The 17,005-nt window shown below is 42.8% G+C and overlaps 1 protein-coding gene across 2 annotated transcripts in view; it reads left to right on the forward strand.

The window, feature by feature from the left end:
• The window catches only part of magixb (MAGI family member, X-linked b), a 49,113-nt gene extending 32,108 nt beyond the window's left edge, over window positions 1–17,005 (forward strand). Inside the window, exons 13-17 of one of the 2 annotated variants that reach the window (XM_036945828.2) lie at window positions 8,933–9,133; window positions 9,353–9,429; window positions 9,600–9,746; window positions 9,865–10,003; window positions 13,149–17,005. In XM_036945828.2, the coding sequence (XP_036801723.2) occupies window positions 8,933–9,133; window positions 9,353–9,429; window positions 9,600–9,746; window positions 9,865–10,003; window positions 13,149–14,329 (1,745 nt within the window). In that variant the 3' untranslated portion in view covers window positions 14,330–17,005. The remainder of the gene's footprint in view (window positions 1–8,932; window positions 9,134–9,352; window positions 9,430–9,599; window positions 9,747–9,864; window positions 10,004–13,148) is intronic. The other variant, XM_036945827.2, reaches the window with a different exon arrangement.

Below are 17,005 nucleotides of genomic sequence, written 5' to 3' on the forward strand. Positions count from 1 at the left end.
CATCTCTATCACATTTAGTTAACAGCACAGAGATTCTTGAAAGTTAGAACAATTCCGAACAATTTGTCCTGTAGGAACATTTTATTTTTTATAGTTAACCAATTTTGATTTTGTTGCATTATTTAAGCTTTTGGAAGAATTTAAGAATTTGCTTTTGGAGTTTTCTAAATAATATTATGCATTTCCACGTTGGCTCTATACCTGTAAATGCCCTTATCTGGAGAAAGGGATCCCAATTTCAAACCCTCCAAAAAAGTGTTTAAAATTCAACAACTGGCAATAATGAATATTAACTGAAAAGGGATATTTGTAGTTTCTTGCAATAGCCCTCTCTGACTTTAAATAATATTTCTCTCAAAACTGTGATTTCTAAAAAATGTGTTGTGGGATTTGGCCAACTCAGTCAGATTTGTCTAAAATCCTAAATGAATCAGGAATAGCAGGGTCATGACACCATAAGGACCCCTTCTTGTCTTCATTACATCTAGTGCAGCAAGACCACTCATGGTCTGGAAAGTTCTCTACTTTTGATAGATTTAAAACAAACAATATTGAAATCACCATGGTCACGACCATAAACTGTCAACTCCATCGGCCTGATAGATTAAGATAGGATATGAATTTTGGTTCAAATATTTTAATTAGGTTTTAGAGACATGAAGCCACTGATGAAAAATACAATTGCTACTTTGTATACCACTTGAATAAAGAAGACAAATTCAATTTTTGTCAACACCGTAAAACATCAACTCTGTCAGAATTTTGTCTAACGTCAACTCCGTCAAGATTGCTGAAAGCTCTGATAGAATGGTGATGTTTTAATTGGAGATTAAAACATCATTTCTATATTTTACAAATGTTTATTTTGAACTTTTATTTTTTTAGAGGCAAAAATATGTCTGTTTTAAGTATTTGTTGTCAACTCCGTCAGTGGCTTGTCAACTCCGTCACTGATTGCTAACTCCCTTAAGATAATTATTTGTTGTTGTCAATATTCAGAAGGGGAAAAAAAACATTTTAATCACTGTTCTGCAACGTATGCTTAAACTATTGACGTGTTTGATGGGCTACATCTTTATAAATGTTGTTTTATGTTCTGAATCTAGAAAACATGCCAAAATGCTAACGAAAAATTGCCCTGGAACATTATGTAGCACTATAAAATAAAAACTTTAAGAAGTTTGAAGATTTGTATTGCATATTTGAATAATCTATTGTGAGAATGAAACCATAAAGGCCTTTAACCCTGTGACGCGTACAAACACACGGGTGTGATCGTTTTACAGTGGTCCCTGCAGTGTACCCTCAAACCGATGTGATTAGAACACTTCATTAGAATTGTTTTTTATTTTTACAAACAGTCTTTACAACGCATTGTCCTCAATGTGAGCAGTTTATTTCTGGATGCATTGTTCAGACAGTCACAGAAGTAGCAATGACATCATTTGAGGGTCGACGCCGGTTAACTTTCCTGTTGGGTAACAATCACATTTTGGAACAATGAGCGCATTCTGACATCACGTTCACACAAAAGAAAACTCGCACTGGTGGAACCGTTAGAGATATTTGGAACGGGTGAAAAGGTTAAACACTTGTTGGGCAATAAATGTCAAAATGAAATGCCCTTTATCTTGTCTGACGGAGTTGACATAAATCTAGTTGTTTGGATTTTCGGAAAATATGAAATCATTAGTAGGTTGTTCCCTTTACATGATGTGATAGCTGATACTTTGGTCTATCAAAATATGTATTTCAAATGTTGTTAATATTAAGAAAAATATTTGTGAGGAGAAAAAAAAGTAGATTGTCTCATCAATGAAGCTAGTTTGTGTAATCATTATGGCTGTGAAGGGGAAAACATCCCACCTGATTAGCTATTAGCTAGAGGGCACTAATTATATAGCGTAAAACTTCAGTTAAATGGCGAGTCTCAAATAGCCACCTGTCCCTTTTAATAGCCAGGCAACAGCACACATTTCAGCAAATAAACGCCCGTTTCAAATAAACACCAGGTGTAAATGAAATGTTTACCAGGTTACCATGAATTGTTTACAAGGTTTGCTGTTTGCTTTGTTCCATAAAATAATTCAGTAATGACTCGTAGAAATGATGGCATTCATCGTTTTTTATCGGCAGTAAGAAACCCCTAACAGCTGAGAACTGCTGCTAGCTAACTTGCAAGCACAACAAATCAACAACTTAGGGAGTAGGGACTCCCAGAAATCAACAGAAAATTCACAGTCAACAGCTAATTATTAGAATCAGGTGCGCTAGATGAGGATTGGTGTGAAAACCTACAGGACGGTAGCTCTCCAGGAACAGGGTTGGAGAGCCCTGGTGTAAATGATAACACGGTATACTATCCATTCCATGTGATTAATTATCTCACTGCTCTCTCCTCTCTCCTCTCTTTGTATTTGCCCCTCTGACCATTCAACTCTAATGCAGTTCAGTTTTCTTTATGGGCTAAGCTACCATACATGAATGTTGTCGTAGCAGGATTAAGGTTGTAGGTCTTTCGTTTTCTCGCCACGACAGGACAAAGGCTGTCTCTCGCTCCATTATCTTCTCTCTCACCCACTTTTCACCCCTGTCTTATCTCAATAACTCTTCTCTCCCTCTCCATCCCTCCCTCTCTCTTTCTGTATCTCGCTCCTCCCATAATCTATTCATTTCTATATACCTCACCTCACTCTCCCTCTCGTGAGCACCCGCCCCCTCTATCGCTTTCCACACCCATTCGCTCTGCAGTAAAAGGGTTCAGTCGGGTTTCTCTAAAGATTAAAACTCTCTCTCTCTCCTCTCTCTCTCTCTCTCTCTCTCTCTCTCTCTCTCTCTCTCCCTCCCTTCTGCCCTCTCTCTGACTTCAGTGAGACGCTACGCTGAACCTTTCCTCAGCGGAGAAACACCAGGGATATGTTTTAGTTAATTGTTTCCTATTGATCTCACTCCCAGGCATTTGGATCTAAGCATCTCCAGGCTGTTTTAAAGGAATTCAGGATTTTCTTTTACGTATGCTATTCAAAGAGTCATGTTGGAAAGACTACAGTCTGCTTTGAAAACTGTCAAGGACTCCAAACGTAATTATGTTGCGTAGTTTACGTTTAATGCACTTAGCTTTGGATAGTGGTGGTATTCATATGCAAGTGTTTTGGCTTTCTGGTTTCTGGTTGAATGCTGTCTGTCAAAGTTTGATGCTTTGCTCGAGTTGTCACACTGTGTGTGTGTGTGTGTGTGTGTGTGTGTGTGTGTGTGTGTGTGTGTGTGTGTGTGTGTGTGTGTGTGTGTGTGTGTGAGAGAGAGAATTTTGTTTCATTTAAATTAACATTACAGATATGCACCAGATGCTGTCAATTAGTTCAACAGCTGCGATATGTTTCTCGTCCTTTGTTTCCTCGGGCACCATTGGCGTTTGAACCATTCATGGTAATACTGTAAGCAGTACCTTTAGGATGTAATCCTACAAGTTGTTATGTTACTGGTAAAATAATCAGTAGTAGTAACATTAGTAATTGCAACAGTAGTGGTAGTGTTAGCAGTTTAACAGTGGCAGCTTAGGTAGCAGCCAGCAGGTATGGTAGTACAGTAGTAATGGCAGTAGCAGGTTTAATAGTAACATCTGTTGACGTAGCTGCGTAGCAATCATGCTAGTTATCAGTTGTGCTAATAGCATTAGCAAGCATGTAACGTGCCCACTGCCTCTCCTGGCTTTAACACATTTCCTCTATATGCGGCCTGCGGTGCTGGAGGGATCTCTGCACTGCCTGATTGTCTGATGCATGGGAGCTGTAGAGGTACTGTTATCAGTACTGAGCGGTGATCAATGCAGCGCGTCACAGTCACAGTCAGCCTGCTCTGCTACTGGGCATACTTTACTGCAGTGGGATTACCCCTGACAGACAGTAGAACAAGGAGAGCCAGAGGAAGTGTGTGTGTGTGTGTGTGTGTGTGTGTGTGTGTGTGTGTGTGTGTGTGTGTGTGTGTGTGTGTGTGTGTGTGTGTGTGTGCGTGTGCGTGCGTGCGTGCATGCGTGCATATTGCTGATGCATTATGCATGATAACACTATCTTATAAAACTCTGCTCTGATTTGACCTGATTACAGTTTCATGCCTGGGTCACCCAGATTGTACTCAGATCTGGAGAGAGAACTTAGTCCTTTGACTCATTTAAAACAATGATTATCCGGATGGGATCCTCTGCACACCACATCTGCCTGACTATCATAGTCTGGGATTACACTCTTGTTGATTGTACAGCAACAATGGGACAGATCAGGAAGTACTTAGTGTACTGTATGGTTTTCATACTAAGACTAGGAGAAGGAAAGGGGAGAGAGTGTGGCATTTCTGATGCATGAGTATCTGTCTCTGGGTGTTGATGTTGTCTGATTGGTTATATAATGAGGATGGCAACACAGGACAGCCAGCTGTCACCACACACAGCCCAGTACACCTAGGAGAGAGAGAGGGGAGCTTTGTGAGACGGCGGAGGCAGGCAAGAGGGTGTTACTGTATGGCAGGATGAGGGAGACGAGTAGGATGGAGAGAGGAGGGATAGAGAGAAAGGGAGGAGGGAAGAAGGGAGACAGAGTAGGGAAGGAGGGAGACAGAGGAGGGAAGGAGGTTGGCAGATGGTCCCGTAAGAAGCTTTTTCAAATCAAATCAAATTCTATTGGTCACATGCACATATTTAGCAGATGTTATTGGTCACATGCACATATTTAGCAGATGCTATTGCGGGTGTAGCGAAATGCTTGTGTTCCTAGCTCCAACAGTGCAGTAAAATCAAACAATTCACAACAATACACACAAATCTAAAGTAAAAGAATCGAGTTAAGAAATATATAAATATTAGGATGAGCAATATCGTAGGGCATTGACTAAAATACACTAGAATAGAATACAGTATAAACATAAGAAATTGGTAAAGCAGTATGTAAACATTATTAAAGTGACTAGTGTTCCATTGTTAATGTGACCAGTGATTCCATGTACAGTTGAAGTCGGAAGTTTACATACACTTTGGTTTGAGTCATTAAAACTCATTTTTCAACCACTACACAAATGTCTTGTTAACAAACTATAGTTTTGGCAAGTCGGTTATGATATCTACTTTGTGCATGACAAGTAATTTTTCCAACAATTATTTACAGACAGATTATTTCACTTATAATTCACTGTATCACAATTCCAGTGGGTCAGAAGTTTACATACACTAAGTTGACTGTGCCTTTAAACAGATTGGAAAATTCCAGAAAATTATGTCATGGCTTTAGAAGCTTCCGATAGGCTAATTGACATCATTTGGGTCAATTGGAGGTGTACCTGTGGATGTATGTCAAGGCCTACCTTCAAAAGCAGTGCCTCTGCTTGACCTCGTGGGAAAATCAAAAGGAATCAGCCAAGACCTCAGAAAAACAATTGTTGACCTCCACAAGTCTGGTTCATCCTTGGCAGCAATTTCCAAACGCCTGAAGGCACCACGTTCATCTGTACAAACAGTAGTACGCAAGTATATACACCATGTGACCACGCAGCCGTCATACCGCTCAGGAAGGAGACGCGTTCTGTCTCCTAGAGATGACTGTACTTTGGTGCGAAAAGTACAAATCAATCCCAGAAAAACAGCAAAGGACCTTGTGAAGATGCTGGAGGAAACAGGTACAAAAGTATCTATATCCACAGTAAAACGAGTCCTATATCGACATAATCTGAAAGGCCGCTCAGCAAGGTAGAAGCCACTGCTCCAAAACCGCCATAAAAAAAGCCAGACTACGGTTTGCAACTGCACATTGGGACAAAGATCGTACTTTTTGGTGTCCTCTGGTCTGATGAAACAAAAATAGAACTGTTTGGCCATAATGACCATCGTTATGTTTGGAGGAAAAGGGGGAGGCTTGCAAGCCGAAGAACACCATCCCAACCGTGAAGCACGGGGGTGGCAGCATCATGTTGTGCGGGTGCTTTGCTGCAGGAGGGACTGGTGCACTTCACAAAATAGATGACATCATGAGGGAGGAAAATTATGTGGATATATTGAAGCAATATCTCAAGACATCAGTCAGGAAGTTAAAGCTTGGTCGCAAATGGGTCTGCCAAATGAACAATGACCCCAAGCATACTTCCAAAGTTGTGACAAAATGGCTTAAGGACAACAAGGTCAACGTATTGGAGTGGCCATCACAAAGCCCTGACCTCAATCCCATAGCAAATTTGTGGGCAGAACTGAAAAAGCGTGTGCCAGCAAGGAGGCCTACAAACCTGACTCAGTTACACCAGCTGTCAGGAGGAATGGGCCAAAATTCACCCAACTTATTGTGGGAAGCTTGTGGAAGGCTACCCAATAGTAATTGAGTGTGTGTAAACTTCTGACCCACTGGGAATGTGATGAAATAAATAAAATCTGAAATAAATCATTCTCTCTACTATTATTCTGACATTTCACATTCTTAAAATTAAAATGGTGATCCTAACTGACCTAAGACAGGGAATTTTTACTTAAATGTCAGGAATTGTGGAAAAAATTATTTTAAATGTATTTGGCTAAGGTGTATGTAAACTTCCGACTTCAACTGGACAGCAGGGTTGAGTAACCGTCTGGTAGCCGGCTAGTGATGGCTATTTAACAGTCTGATGGCCTTGAGATAGAAGCTGTTTTTCAGTCTCTCGGTCCCAGCTTTGATGCATCTGTACTGACCTTGCTTTCTGAATGTTAGCGGGGTGAACAGGCAATGGTTCGGGTGGTTGATGTCCTTGATGATCTTTTTGGCCTCCCTGTGACATCGGGTGCTGTAGGTGTCCTGGAGGTCAGGCAGTGTGCCCCCGTTGATTCGTTGGGCAGACCGCACCACCCTCTGGAGAGCACTGCAGTTGTGGCAGTCACCATACCAAGCGGTGGTACAGCCCGACAAGATGCTCTCAATGGTGCATCTGTAAAAGTTTTTTAGGGTTTTAGGGGCCAAGCTGAATTTCTTCAGCCTCCTGAGGTTGAAGAGGTGCTGTTGCGCCTTCTTCACCACACTGTCTGTGCTAGTGGACCATTTCAGATCGTCGGTGATGTGTACGCCGAGGAACTTGAAGCTTTTCACCTTCTCTACTGTGGTCCCGTCGATGTGGATTGGGGCGTGCTCTCTCTGTTGTTTCCTGAAGTCCACGATCAGCCTCTTCATTTTGTTGACGTTGAGGGAGAGGTTATTTTCCTGTTATCTCACCTCCTCCCTGTATGCTCTCTCGTCATTGTTGGTAACCAGGCCTACAACTGTTGTGTTGTCTGCAAACTTGATGACTGAGTTGGTGGAATGCATATCCATGCATTCATGGGTGAACAGGGAGTACAGAAAGGGGCCAAGCATGCACCCCTGTGGGGCCCATGTGTTGAGGATCAGCGAAGTGGTGGTGTTGTTTCCTACCTTCACTACCTGGGGGTGGCCCGTCAGGAAGTTCAGGACTCAGTTGCACAGGACGGGGTTCAAACCCAGGGCCTCCGAGCTTAATGATGAGCTTGGAGGGTACTATGGTGTTGAAGGCTGAGCTGTCGTCAATGAACAGCATTCTTACATAGGTATTCCTCTTGTCCAGATGGGATAGGGCAGTGTGCAGTGCGATGGCGATGCATCGTCTGTGGATCTATTGGGGCGAAATGCAAATTTGAGTGGGTCTAGGGTGTCAGGTAAGATCCTTAACTAGCCTCTCAATATCATTATTAACTAGTCTTTTAGCTGAGTTAGTTTAGGAGATTAATGAATGAAGCCAATGCGTTCCTTTTCTTAATTTCAGTGAATTATTGCGTCATACTTTTTAACAATATTGGTTCATTTTGTAGGGTTGAGATTGCATTTTTCATGGAAACAGACATGACAATGTATAACGATTATCCATTTCCCATGTCAATCCTCAGTTATGATCTAACATTTTTTCAGAGAAGCACACACACACACACACCATGGGCCACCTTAGCTGCAGTCTGTGTCTCTGATGTTGTGCATGACAGTGAGGGTGAGTCAATGCAGTGTGAGGGATGTTTTGTAAACTGAGTTGAGGGAGGTGGGGCTGGGAAATGCTGGACAGTGTTCTTCTCACAGTCAGGGAAAATGTCAAGCAAGCACAAGCATCATAGACTGAATAAAGTGTGTGGTTTGGTGTGTGTGTGTGTATGAAAGAGAGAGTGTATTTAAATAGGTCAGTATAGACCAGGTTACTGTCCTTTGCTAATAGTAGGCTAATTATGCAACACATTTCTTGCCTACAGTTTAGAAAAGGACTGCAGTATTGGGATAGCGAAATGGACCGAGGGAATTGTTACATTATGTATACTGTTTGCTTGTCTCTGGTACTAAAAAAGGTTGAAACACACACAGTTAGAAGACATGTCGCACTTAAAAATGTTGTCAAATGAAGAAGGACAAAAACTTGTCCTTGGCGTGTCAGGGGGATGGAGGGATAGGCTGATTGATGGGGAAATGAAGGAGGAGAGGAGAGCTTTGGAGATGGGAAGAGAGAGAGAGTGCACAGAGTAAGTGCAGTCATTTATTATATAACCCTGCCAAAAACAGCATAGGCTTAATTACAGCTTGTTTTGAGGGATTCTGGCCCGAACCAGGATGATTTAGATCCCCTCTCTCTGTTCCCACGTGTCCCTTTTAGATGACCTCACTCAATAGCTCTTCACTCTACTTAGCAACCAATTCAAACAAAAATACAAGTATTGGTGAGAAACAGGTTAGTGTCAATCTCTCTCTTCAAGTGTTAAAGTTTCTACTGTATCTACAAGTCTCTACTGCAGCATTGTACTTCAACCAATGGTTTGGTGTCTGAGGTTTGAGGAACATGTGCTCTTGTATGATCCTGTATGATACAGGACTAATTAGGGGTTTATGAGATGGTGGAACTATGGAACTTCACTCTCTCTCTCTCTCTCTCTCTCTCTCTCCAGCCGCCTCGCTCCTCCCTCACCGGTTCGTGACGGTGCGTCGGGGCAGTCCTTCGGCGAGGAGCGGTCAGATCCGACCCGGTGACCGGTTGGAGGCGGTCGATGGGCGTTCTGTGGTGACCCTACCCCACCGGGAGCTCGCCCATATCCTGCGCCGAGCTGGAAACACCCTACGCCTCACCATCATCCCCCGTCCTAGCACATGTGAGTGCAAAGAAACACACCTGTATACACACACATATTTACACACACACACACACACAGCCTATACACTCACATTTAAGAAGAAAATAAACTAATCTCCTCCCCATTCTAGTTCCCAGGGTCACTAAGATGTCAATGTTCTCTGTGTGAACATGCATCCAGTACCTTTTTGCTCTCTGTCTTCATTGACATGCTAACCTTACCCCTCCTCTCTCTCAGACTCATCCAGCCTATCAGAGACCGCAGACTATGACCCCAATTACAGAAGCAGAAAAGGGCACAGGTCACGACCCAAGGTGAGGGCCATCCATCCATTATGTGTGTCTGAGTGAGTGTATAATGTCCTCGGTCAGTGCTTCCTTTCCACAGAGACACTCGCTTTCAACGTTTCTCTGTCTGTGTATCTTTCTCTTCTCCAGAGACTGATATGCACCTCTCTCTCTCCCTCTCTCTGTTTCTTCTTTAGCATGACTCTAGGTATTACAGTGTGGATCTAGACCGCGGCCCAACAGGTTTTGGGTTCAGTCTGCGGGGGGGGGATGAGTACAACATGAGTCTGTACGTACTGGGACTGATGGAGGGAGGACCTGCCTCACGCAGCCACAAAATACAGGTGAGCGTATTGTTTTAGAATGTCGGACCAACCCAGGGTACCTCTTTAAAGAATGCCGTGTCTAATGTTTCCCTGTAAGTTACCTCAGCTTGAGGACTGTGCTGTAACTGTGCTGTAGGTAAGCGATCAGTTGGTGGAGATCAACGGGGACAGCACAGCAGGGATGACCCACAGCTTGGCTGTAGAGCAGATACGCAGGGGAGGACACCGCATACACCTGGTGCTAAAGAAAGGCAACGGATACGTACCAGATTACGGTAAGACACAGAAAAGGACCGGGGGGGTAGAAGTTGGAAGCACTGTAAAACCCCAGAGACACTCCTCCCACAGCACAAACTGTCACTCAGTTTCACATGATTTTAACAGACCAAATGGGATGAGGACTGTGGATAAGGTGGCGGTAGACTAGAGAGAATCAGGACATTCAACTGAGCATAAACACTAGAGAATCCTCCTCAAACTGTCAAATGTCTGTTGTTTATCTCTCTGGCCATATTACAGTGCCTTGCGAAAGTATTCGGCCCCCTTGAACTTTGCGACCTTTTGCCACATTTCAGGCTTCAAACATAAAGATATAAAACTGTATTTTTTTGTGAAGAATCAACAACAAGTGGGACACAATCATGAAGTGGAACGACATTTATTGGATGTTTCAAACTTGTTTAACAAATCAAAAACTGAAAAATTGGGCATGCAAAATTATTCAGCCCCTTTACTTTCAGTGCAGCAAACTCTCTCCAGAAGTTCAGTGAGGATCTCTGAATGATCCAATGTTGATAAATACAATCCACCTGTGTGTAATCAAGTCTCCGTATAAATGCACCTGCACTGTGATAGTCTCAGAGGTCCGTTAAAAGCGCAGAGAGCATCATGAAGAACAAGGAACACACCAGGCAGGTCCGAGATACTGTTGTGAAGAAGTTTAAAGCCGGATTTGGATACAAAAATATTTCCCAAGCTTTAAACATCCCAAGGAGCACTGTGCAAGCGATAATATTGAAATGGAAGGAGTATCAGACCACTGCAAATCTACCAAGACCTGGCCGTCCCTCTAAACTTTCAACTCATACAAGGAGAAGACTGATCAGAGATGCAGCCAAGAGGCCCATGATCACTCTGGATGAACTGCAGAGATCTACAGCTGAGGTGGGAGACTCTGTCCATAGGACAACAATTAGTCGTATATTGCACAAATCTGGCCTTTATGGAAGAGTGGCAAGAAGAAAGCCATTTCTTAAAGATATCCATAAAAAGTGTTGTTTAAAGTTTGCCACAAGCCACCTGGGAGACACACCAAACATGTGGAAGAAGGTGCTCTGGTCAGATGAAACCAAAATTGAACTTTTTGCCAACAATGCAAAACGTTATGTTTGGCGTAAAAGCAACACAGCTGAACACACCATCCCCACTGTCAAATATGGTGGTGGCAGCATCATGGTTTGGGCCTGCTTTTCTTCAGCAGGGACAGGGAAGATGGTTAAAATTGATGGGAAGATGGATGGAGCCAAATACAGGACCATTCTGGAAGAAAACATGATGGAGTCTGCAAAACTCCTGAGACTGGGACGGAGATTTGTCTTCCAACAAGACAATGATCCAAAACATAAAGCAAAATCTACAATGGAATGGTTCAAAAATAAACATATCCAGGTGTTAGAATGGCCAAGTCAAAGTCCAGACCTGAATCCAATCGAGAATTTGTGGAAAGAACTGAAAACTGCTGTTCACAAATGCTCTCCATCCAACCTCACTGAGCTCGAGCTGTTTTGCAAGGAGGAATGGGAAAGAATTTCAGTCTCTCGATGTGCAAAACTGATAGAGACATACCCCAAGCGACTTACAGCTGTAATCGCAGCAAAAGGTGGCGCTACAAAGTATTAACTTAAGGGGGCTGAATAATTTTGCACGCCCAATTTTTCAGTTTTTGATTTGTTAAAAAAGTTTGAAATATCCAATAAATGTCGTTCCACTTCATGATTGTGTCCCACTTCATGATTGTGTCCCACTTGTTGTTGATTCTTCACAAAAAAATACAATTTTATATCTTTATGTTTGAAGCCTGAAATGTGGCAAAAGGTCGCAAAGTTCAAGGGGGCCGAATACTTTCGCAAGGCACTGCATATCTCTCTTGGCTGTATTATATCTCTCTGGCTGTATTATATCTCTCTGGCTGTATCATATCTCTCTGGCTGTATTATATCTCTCTGCTTGTATTATATCTCTCTGGCTGTATTATATCTCTCTGCTTGTATTATATCTCTCTGCTTGTATTATATCTCTCTGGCTGTATTATATCTCTCTGGCTGTATTATATCTCTAAGCTGTATTATATCTCTCTGGCTGTATTATATCTCTCTGGCTGTATTATATCTCTCTTGGCTGTATTATATCTCTCTTGGGTGTCTTGGGTGTATAACTTCTTTCCCTTCTACTAAATTACTAACAATGCTTTTCTTTTTTCTCTTTTTGGGGCTTTCCTTTTATTATTTCTCTCCTTTTCTTGTGATTCATTCTTTGAACCCTCTCTTACCTTCCCTCTTACCTTCCCTTTTACCTCCCCACCACGTTTTCCTTTGCTCTCTCTTTATTTCCTGTCTTTTTTCCCTGTTTTATTTTACTCCACATCTTTCTCTTCTTCTTTGCTCTTCCTCCGTTCCTCTTCTCTCCCTGTCAGTGGAGCTGTCCAGTCTGTCTCTATGTATGACCAACTCCAAGCTAGGCGAGCCTTGCTTCTATGTCATCGGCCGGACAGAGAACACGCGGTTGGTAATCGTTCCTGTTAGTCCTCCATTTACTTGTCTCCTTACATTCCTCTCCTCCTCAATCCCAATCTTGTCTCTACTGTTGTCTTTACTGTTGTCTTTAATATTGTCTCTATTGTTCTCGTTGTTGAAAATACCTTGTGTCACTGTCATTGTGAGACCATGATCATCCACATGCTGAAATGTTGAGACAGGGTTATAACTAATGACTCAAGCCTTAGTTTTAACCCCCAAAAAATGCCAGTTAAGTCAATGAGAACAATATCCCTTGGTTGAATTGATTTGTGTCCAACCTTGCCACTAGAATCTTCTAAGTGTTGCTCAATGCAAAAGAGAGCTAGTGATCTCTACGCTTCATCAATGCAGGAGACATTTGCATGAGAGGGCACAATGTTGATATACTGTAATGGTTATAACACAGGGTTACCTGGAGGTCAGGGAAGTAGCAGCTGTTGAGACAACACAACCTGCACACATACAGCTACAGATTCTTACAAGGATTCCCAGTGAACTCTGGAGTTCCTCTACAGTGGTTATGTAACATCACCTGCTTCTCTAACTCTCCTTATTCTCTTCTCCACCTATTCAATGTGTTCTCTCTCCTCCCTGCTTCCTGGGTTCCTCCCTGTGTGTTCATCAGGCCGTGAGCGCAGAGTCACCTCCCCCTTCCTCCCACTGCAGCACCCCGAGGAGCAGAGTGTGGCTGCAGTAGACCTGGCCCGCCGGGCGAGCCGCAGCTACAGGTCCAAGGTGAAGAAGCAGGGGAGGTCTTCGAAAGGGAGAGAAAAGAAGAAGAAAGGAAGCAGGTCAGGGAGAGGCAGAAGCAGCAGCTCAGAGGGAGAGGAAGGAGCAGGGGAAGTGAGACACAGCCCTGATTCAGACCCTGGTCCTGAGAGACAGGAGGAGGAGGACAGTGAGACAGGAGGTAGCGGCCTGAGAGAGAGGACTCAGGTGAGAGGGAGGGATAGGAGGAGGAAGAACAGGAACAAGGGAGGCTCTCACAGTTTACCCAGAGATGCCCTGAGGAAACGTAACAACGATAACATACACATAGAGGCAGAGAGGGGGGATGAGAGAGGGAGGGAGAGAGAGAGGAGGAGAGAGAGAAAAAGGAAAAGCAGGAGTGAGGAGAGGGTTAGGAAGAGGGAGAACAGCGGGAAAACAGAGGAAGAGGAGGAGGTGAAGGAAAGAGAGGAGAAGAAGGATATGGAGGAAGAAGAGGTAGAAGAGGAGGAAGAAGATGTAGAGGAGGTAGATGCTTATCTCCCTATTACTAACAAAAGGCTGCCCAGGCCCAAGCAAGACTGGGAGGAAGAGGATGTGGAAGAGAGGGAGAGGAAAAGGAGAGAATGGGACATGGAAAGAGAAAGGGAGTTGGAGAGTGAGAGATTGAGGGACAGAGAGTGGGAGAGAGAGGATGGGAGGTTGAGGGAGATAAAGTGGGAGAGGAAGAGGATAAATGATGAGGAGAGAGAAAGGTCTCAGTCCCTGAACAACCTGCTCTCCTTGGAGTCTCGCGTGGCCTCTCCACTACAGAGAGATCCCTTCTCCTTCCTAACTCCCTCCTCTGAGCTGGAGCATGCAGAGTCAGTAACCAGCCACTCAGATGGCAGTGTGTATGCTGCCAGTGTCTCTGGCCTCTCGCTGGCCCTCACAGAGGGGTCTGTTCTGGGGACCCCGGCCCTGCTGCTCCCAGGCCCCTGGCTCAAACCCAGCCAACAGAGGATCACTGAGGTCATACAGGAGAACAGGCTTGCAGGAGAACCGAGAAAAAGAGGGAGGGGAAGGGGAAGAGGAGTCATGGAAGAATCGGGAATATAGATAGCAAAGCAAAAGTATACATGCTGTTTGAGGAAACGGTTATCATGATCAAGAAGAGTACCAAACTGTATCCCCTCTTTTTAAACTATACTCAACACAGTTGGTTTTATTGTGACGCGTTTGATATGTCATATTATTTAGTAATATTCTTTGTGCCTTTTGACAGCTGGTTTCTGACTGATGTTACTGTTGACAATGTCCACTTGTAAATATTTGAAGATGTTCCAGTGGAACAGAAATCAGTTTCTCTCCTCTCCTCTGTGGAAATCCCCTAGTCCTCCTTCTGAATACAGCACCTTTCTCTGCTCTCCTTCAGGAGTTGCAATAGAATTGTCCTCCTGCAGTTGCTAGGAACTGGCATGGTCTTTCTCGCTGTAGTGACACATGCCACTCTACTTAAGTATTGGAGTTTCAGTTCCCTTCCACTGTAGATAGAGAGACAGCATAATACCTCATGATACTGAGCAATAATATGCAACACACCCAGGCTACACTTTGCCCAGGGAATGTGAAGGGAAGGGGTGGTATTGTATGGTACCTGCGACTCCTTCTACTGTCCATCCAACTGTTCTGACATAGATGCTGTTCTGTGTGTTAATTTGATTGTGATGACTTTCAGAGGACCGTGACTTTGTGCAATCTGTATACTAAATAATAGTATTAAATACATATCTCAATGCTATTGTATATACAATATTTAATGGAGCCCTGATTCGCATTGTTGGTACTGTGAAATACAATAATACATATAAAAGATAAAGGCTACTGACAACATTTTAATCAATATTATAGACTTGTGATTTCATGTTATTGAAATGAATGTTGTGATATTGGTTAAGTATCAGGGTAAACCCTTCTATCAAACAAATCTTACCAAAGTAATACAGCATGCATACATATTTATATTGTCAATATGTTATTTCCTGGAAGTAAGAACAGAGCCACTATCCATTCTACAGTAGTGCCGTGCCCTCTTCAGTAGTGGTGGGGAGTTGACTCCGAAAGAGTTGATTCCTTGACCACAGAGAGTCAGAGTCGACTCTTAAAATCCCAATAGGGTCTGACTCCAGCAGATACCTTATCACGCCACTGACGCTGTGAGAGATACGAGATGAGACAGGAGGTCGAAGGGTGCCAGATAGGATTGTAATGTTACCGCCACCAACAGCATGGGTACACACCAACAGTGTGTGTGGTGTCTCTCTTGTTGTGATGGTGTGTTTTGTCCTATATTTTTATTTGATTTTGTATTTTTAATCCCAGCCCCCGCAGGAGGTCTTTTTCCTTTTAGTAGGCCGTCATTGTAAATAAGAATTTGTTCTTAACTGACTTGCCTAGTTAAATAAAGGTTCAAAACAATAAAAAAAATACTTAGCTAGCTGCACAAGCAACCGTGGTTAACACTACTCCCTGGACCAGAGCTAGTGTTCCCAGAGGGAACGGCGTCAGCGCACATCATCTGCAGCCGGATGCTTCAAAACATCATAGAGTCGTTCAGAAAGATGTGCCGTGGGAACTAGGCTGATGTTGGCTACTGGTTAAGCCTAGAATATTTAGGTAATTAGATAGTGTCAAATGGCTCCATATGCATTGCTAATAAATCACCCAGTTCAGCGCACACACTCTGACAATGCAGCTGTAGCTAATTTGAGCTAATTTTGGAGTGTTTTCTCAAATTGAAGTCGGAGTCGAGAAAGAGTCGACTCCAACCGCTCTGATAGCAGGAGTCGGAGTCGGATTCAACTCCCAAAATCCCGGAGTCGTTCACCACTACTCTTAACTTGCAGTTGCCTTGGTAACCAAACCCATACTGAACCATTAAGCTGGCTCATACTGTGTATGTGGCATTTGGATAATGAATGAGTAGTGGGTGTGTCGTTATAGTCCCCTGTCATGACTAAAATGATCAAACATCTACGTATTTTTCCTGTCTATTGATCTTCAGTAAAAACAGCCAACGACTCCTGACATTGAGTTATCTGAATAAATAAAGGACAAGATATTAAATCAATCTGTCATTGCTTTGCCAGACAATTGGCAGACAGTTGTAAGCCAGTTATGGGAGTTAGGGCCCAAATATGATATTTTTGTACAGATGTATTTTTTAAATCCCCAGGTATTGAGATATATAAGCGATAAACCAATATATATATCAAGTTAAAGGACTGAAAACGAAATAAAGGAAGACACATATTGCTTTCAATTGACATTCTATTCAAGACATTTGGAGATGGCACTTTATGTATTGAATTATCTGACCCACTGAAACAGTGTTGTGAGGGAAGCAACTGAGTATGTATAAATTACGATGTTGTCTAATTTTAGATACAGTTTTTACATTCTTTTTCTCATGCCAATGGGGAAAAAGCAGAGGTGTCACATCACAACTGTCACAGCACGTCTCCAGTGTTAACCAGAATATGAATCAATTATTACACATCAGCACATGACTACCGAACCAGTCCAGTTAAGCTCCATTTTTTTATTGAGACGGTTGTTGTTACTGTTGTAACTTGTGTTTTTCAATGCTTCATTTTTTTTTATTGAGACTGTTGTTGTTACTGTTGTAACTTGTTTTTCAATGCTTAATTTTTTCATTTTCCTAAAGAAGATAATAGCCAATAAATTGTTAACAAACTTAAAATAAACTGCTAATAAAATATTTATATTACGTTA

The sequence above is a fragment of the Oncorhynchus mykiss genome, chromosome 16, assembly GCF_057628025.1.
Source record: "Oncorhynchus mykiss isolate SJ-2025 chromosome 16, ASM5762802v1, whole genome shotgun sequence".
In the NCBI taxonomy this organism is placed as follows: Eukaryota; Metazoa; Chordata; class Actinopteri; order Salmoniformes; family Salmonidae; genus Oncorhynchus; species Oncorhynchus mykiss.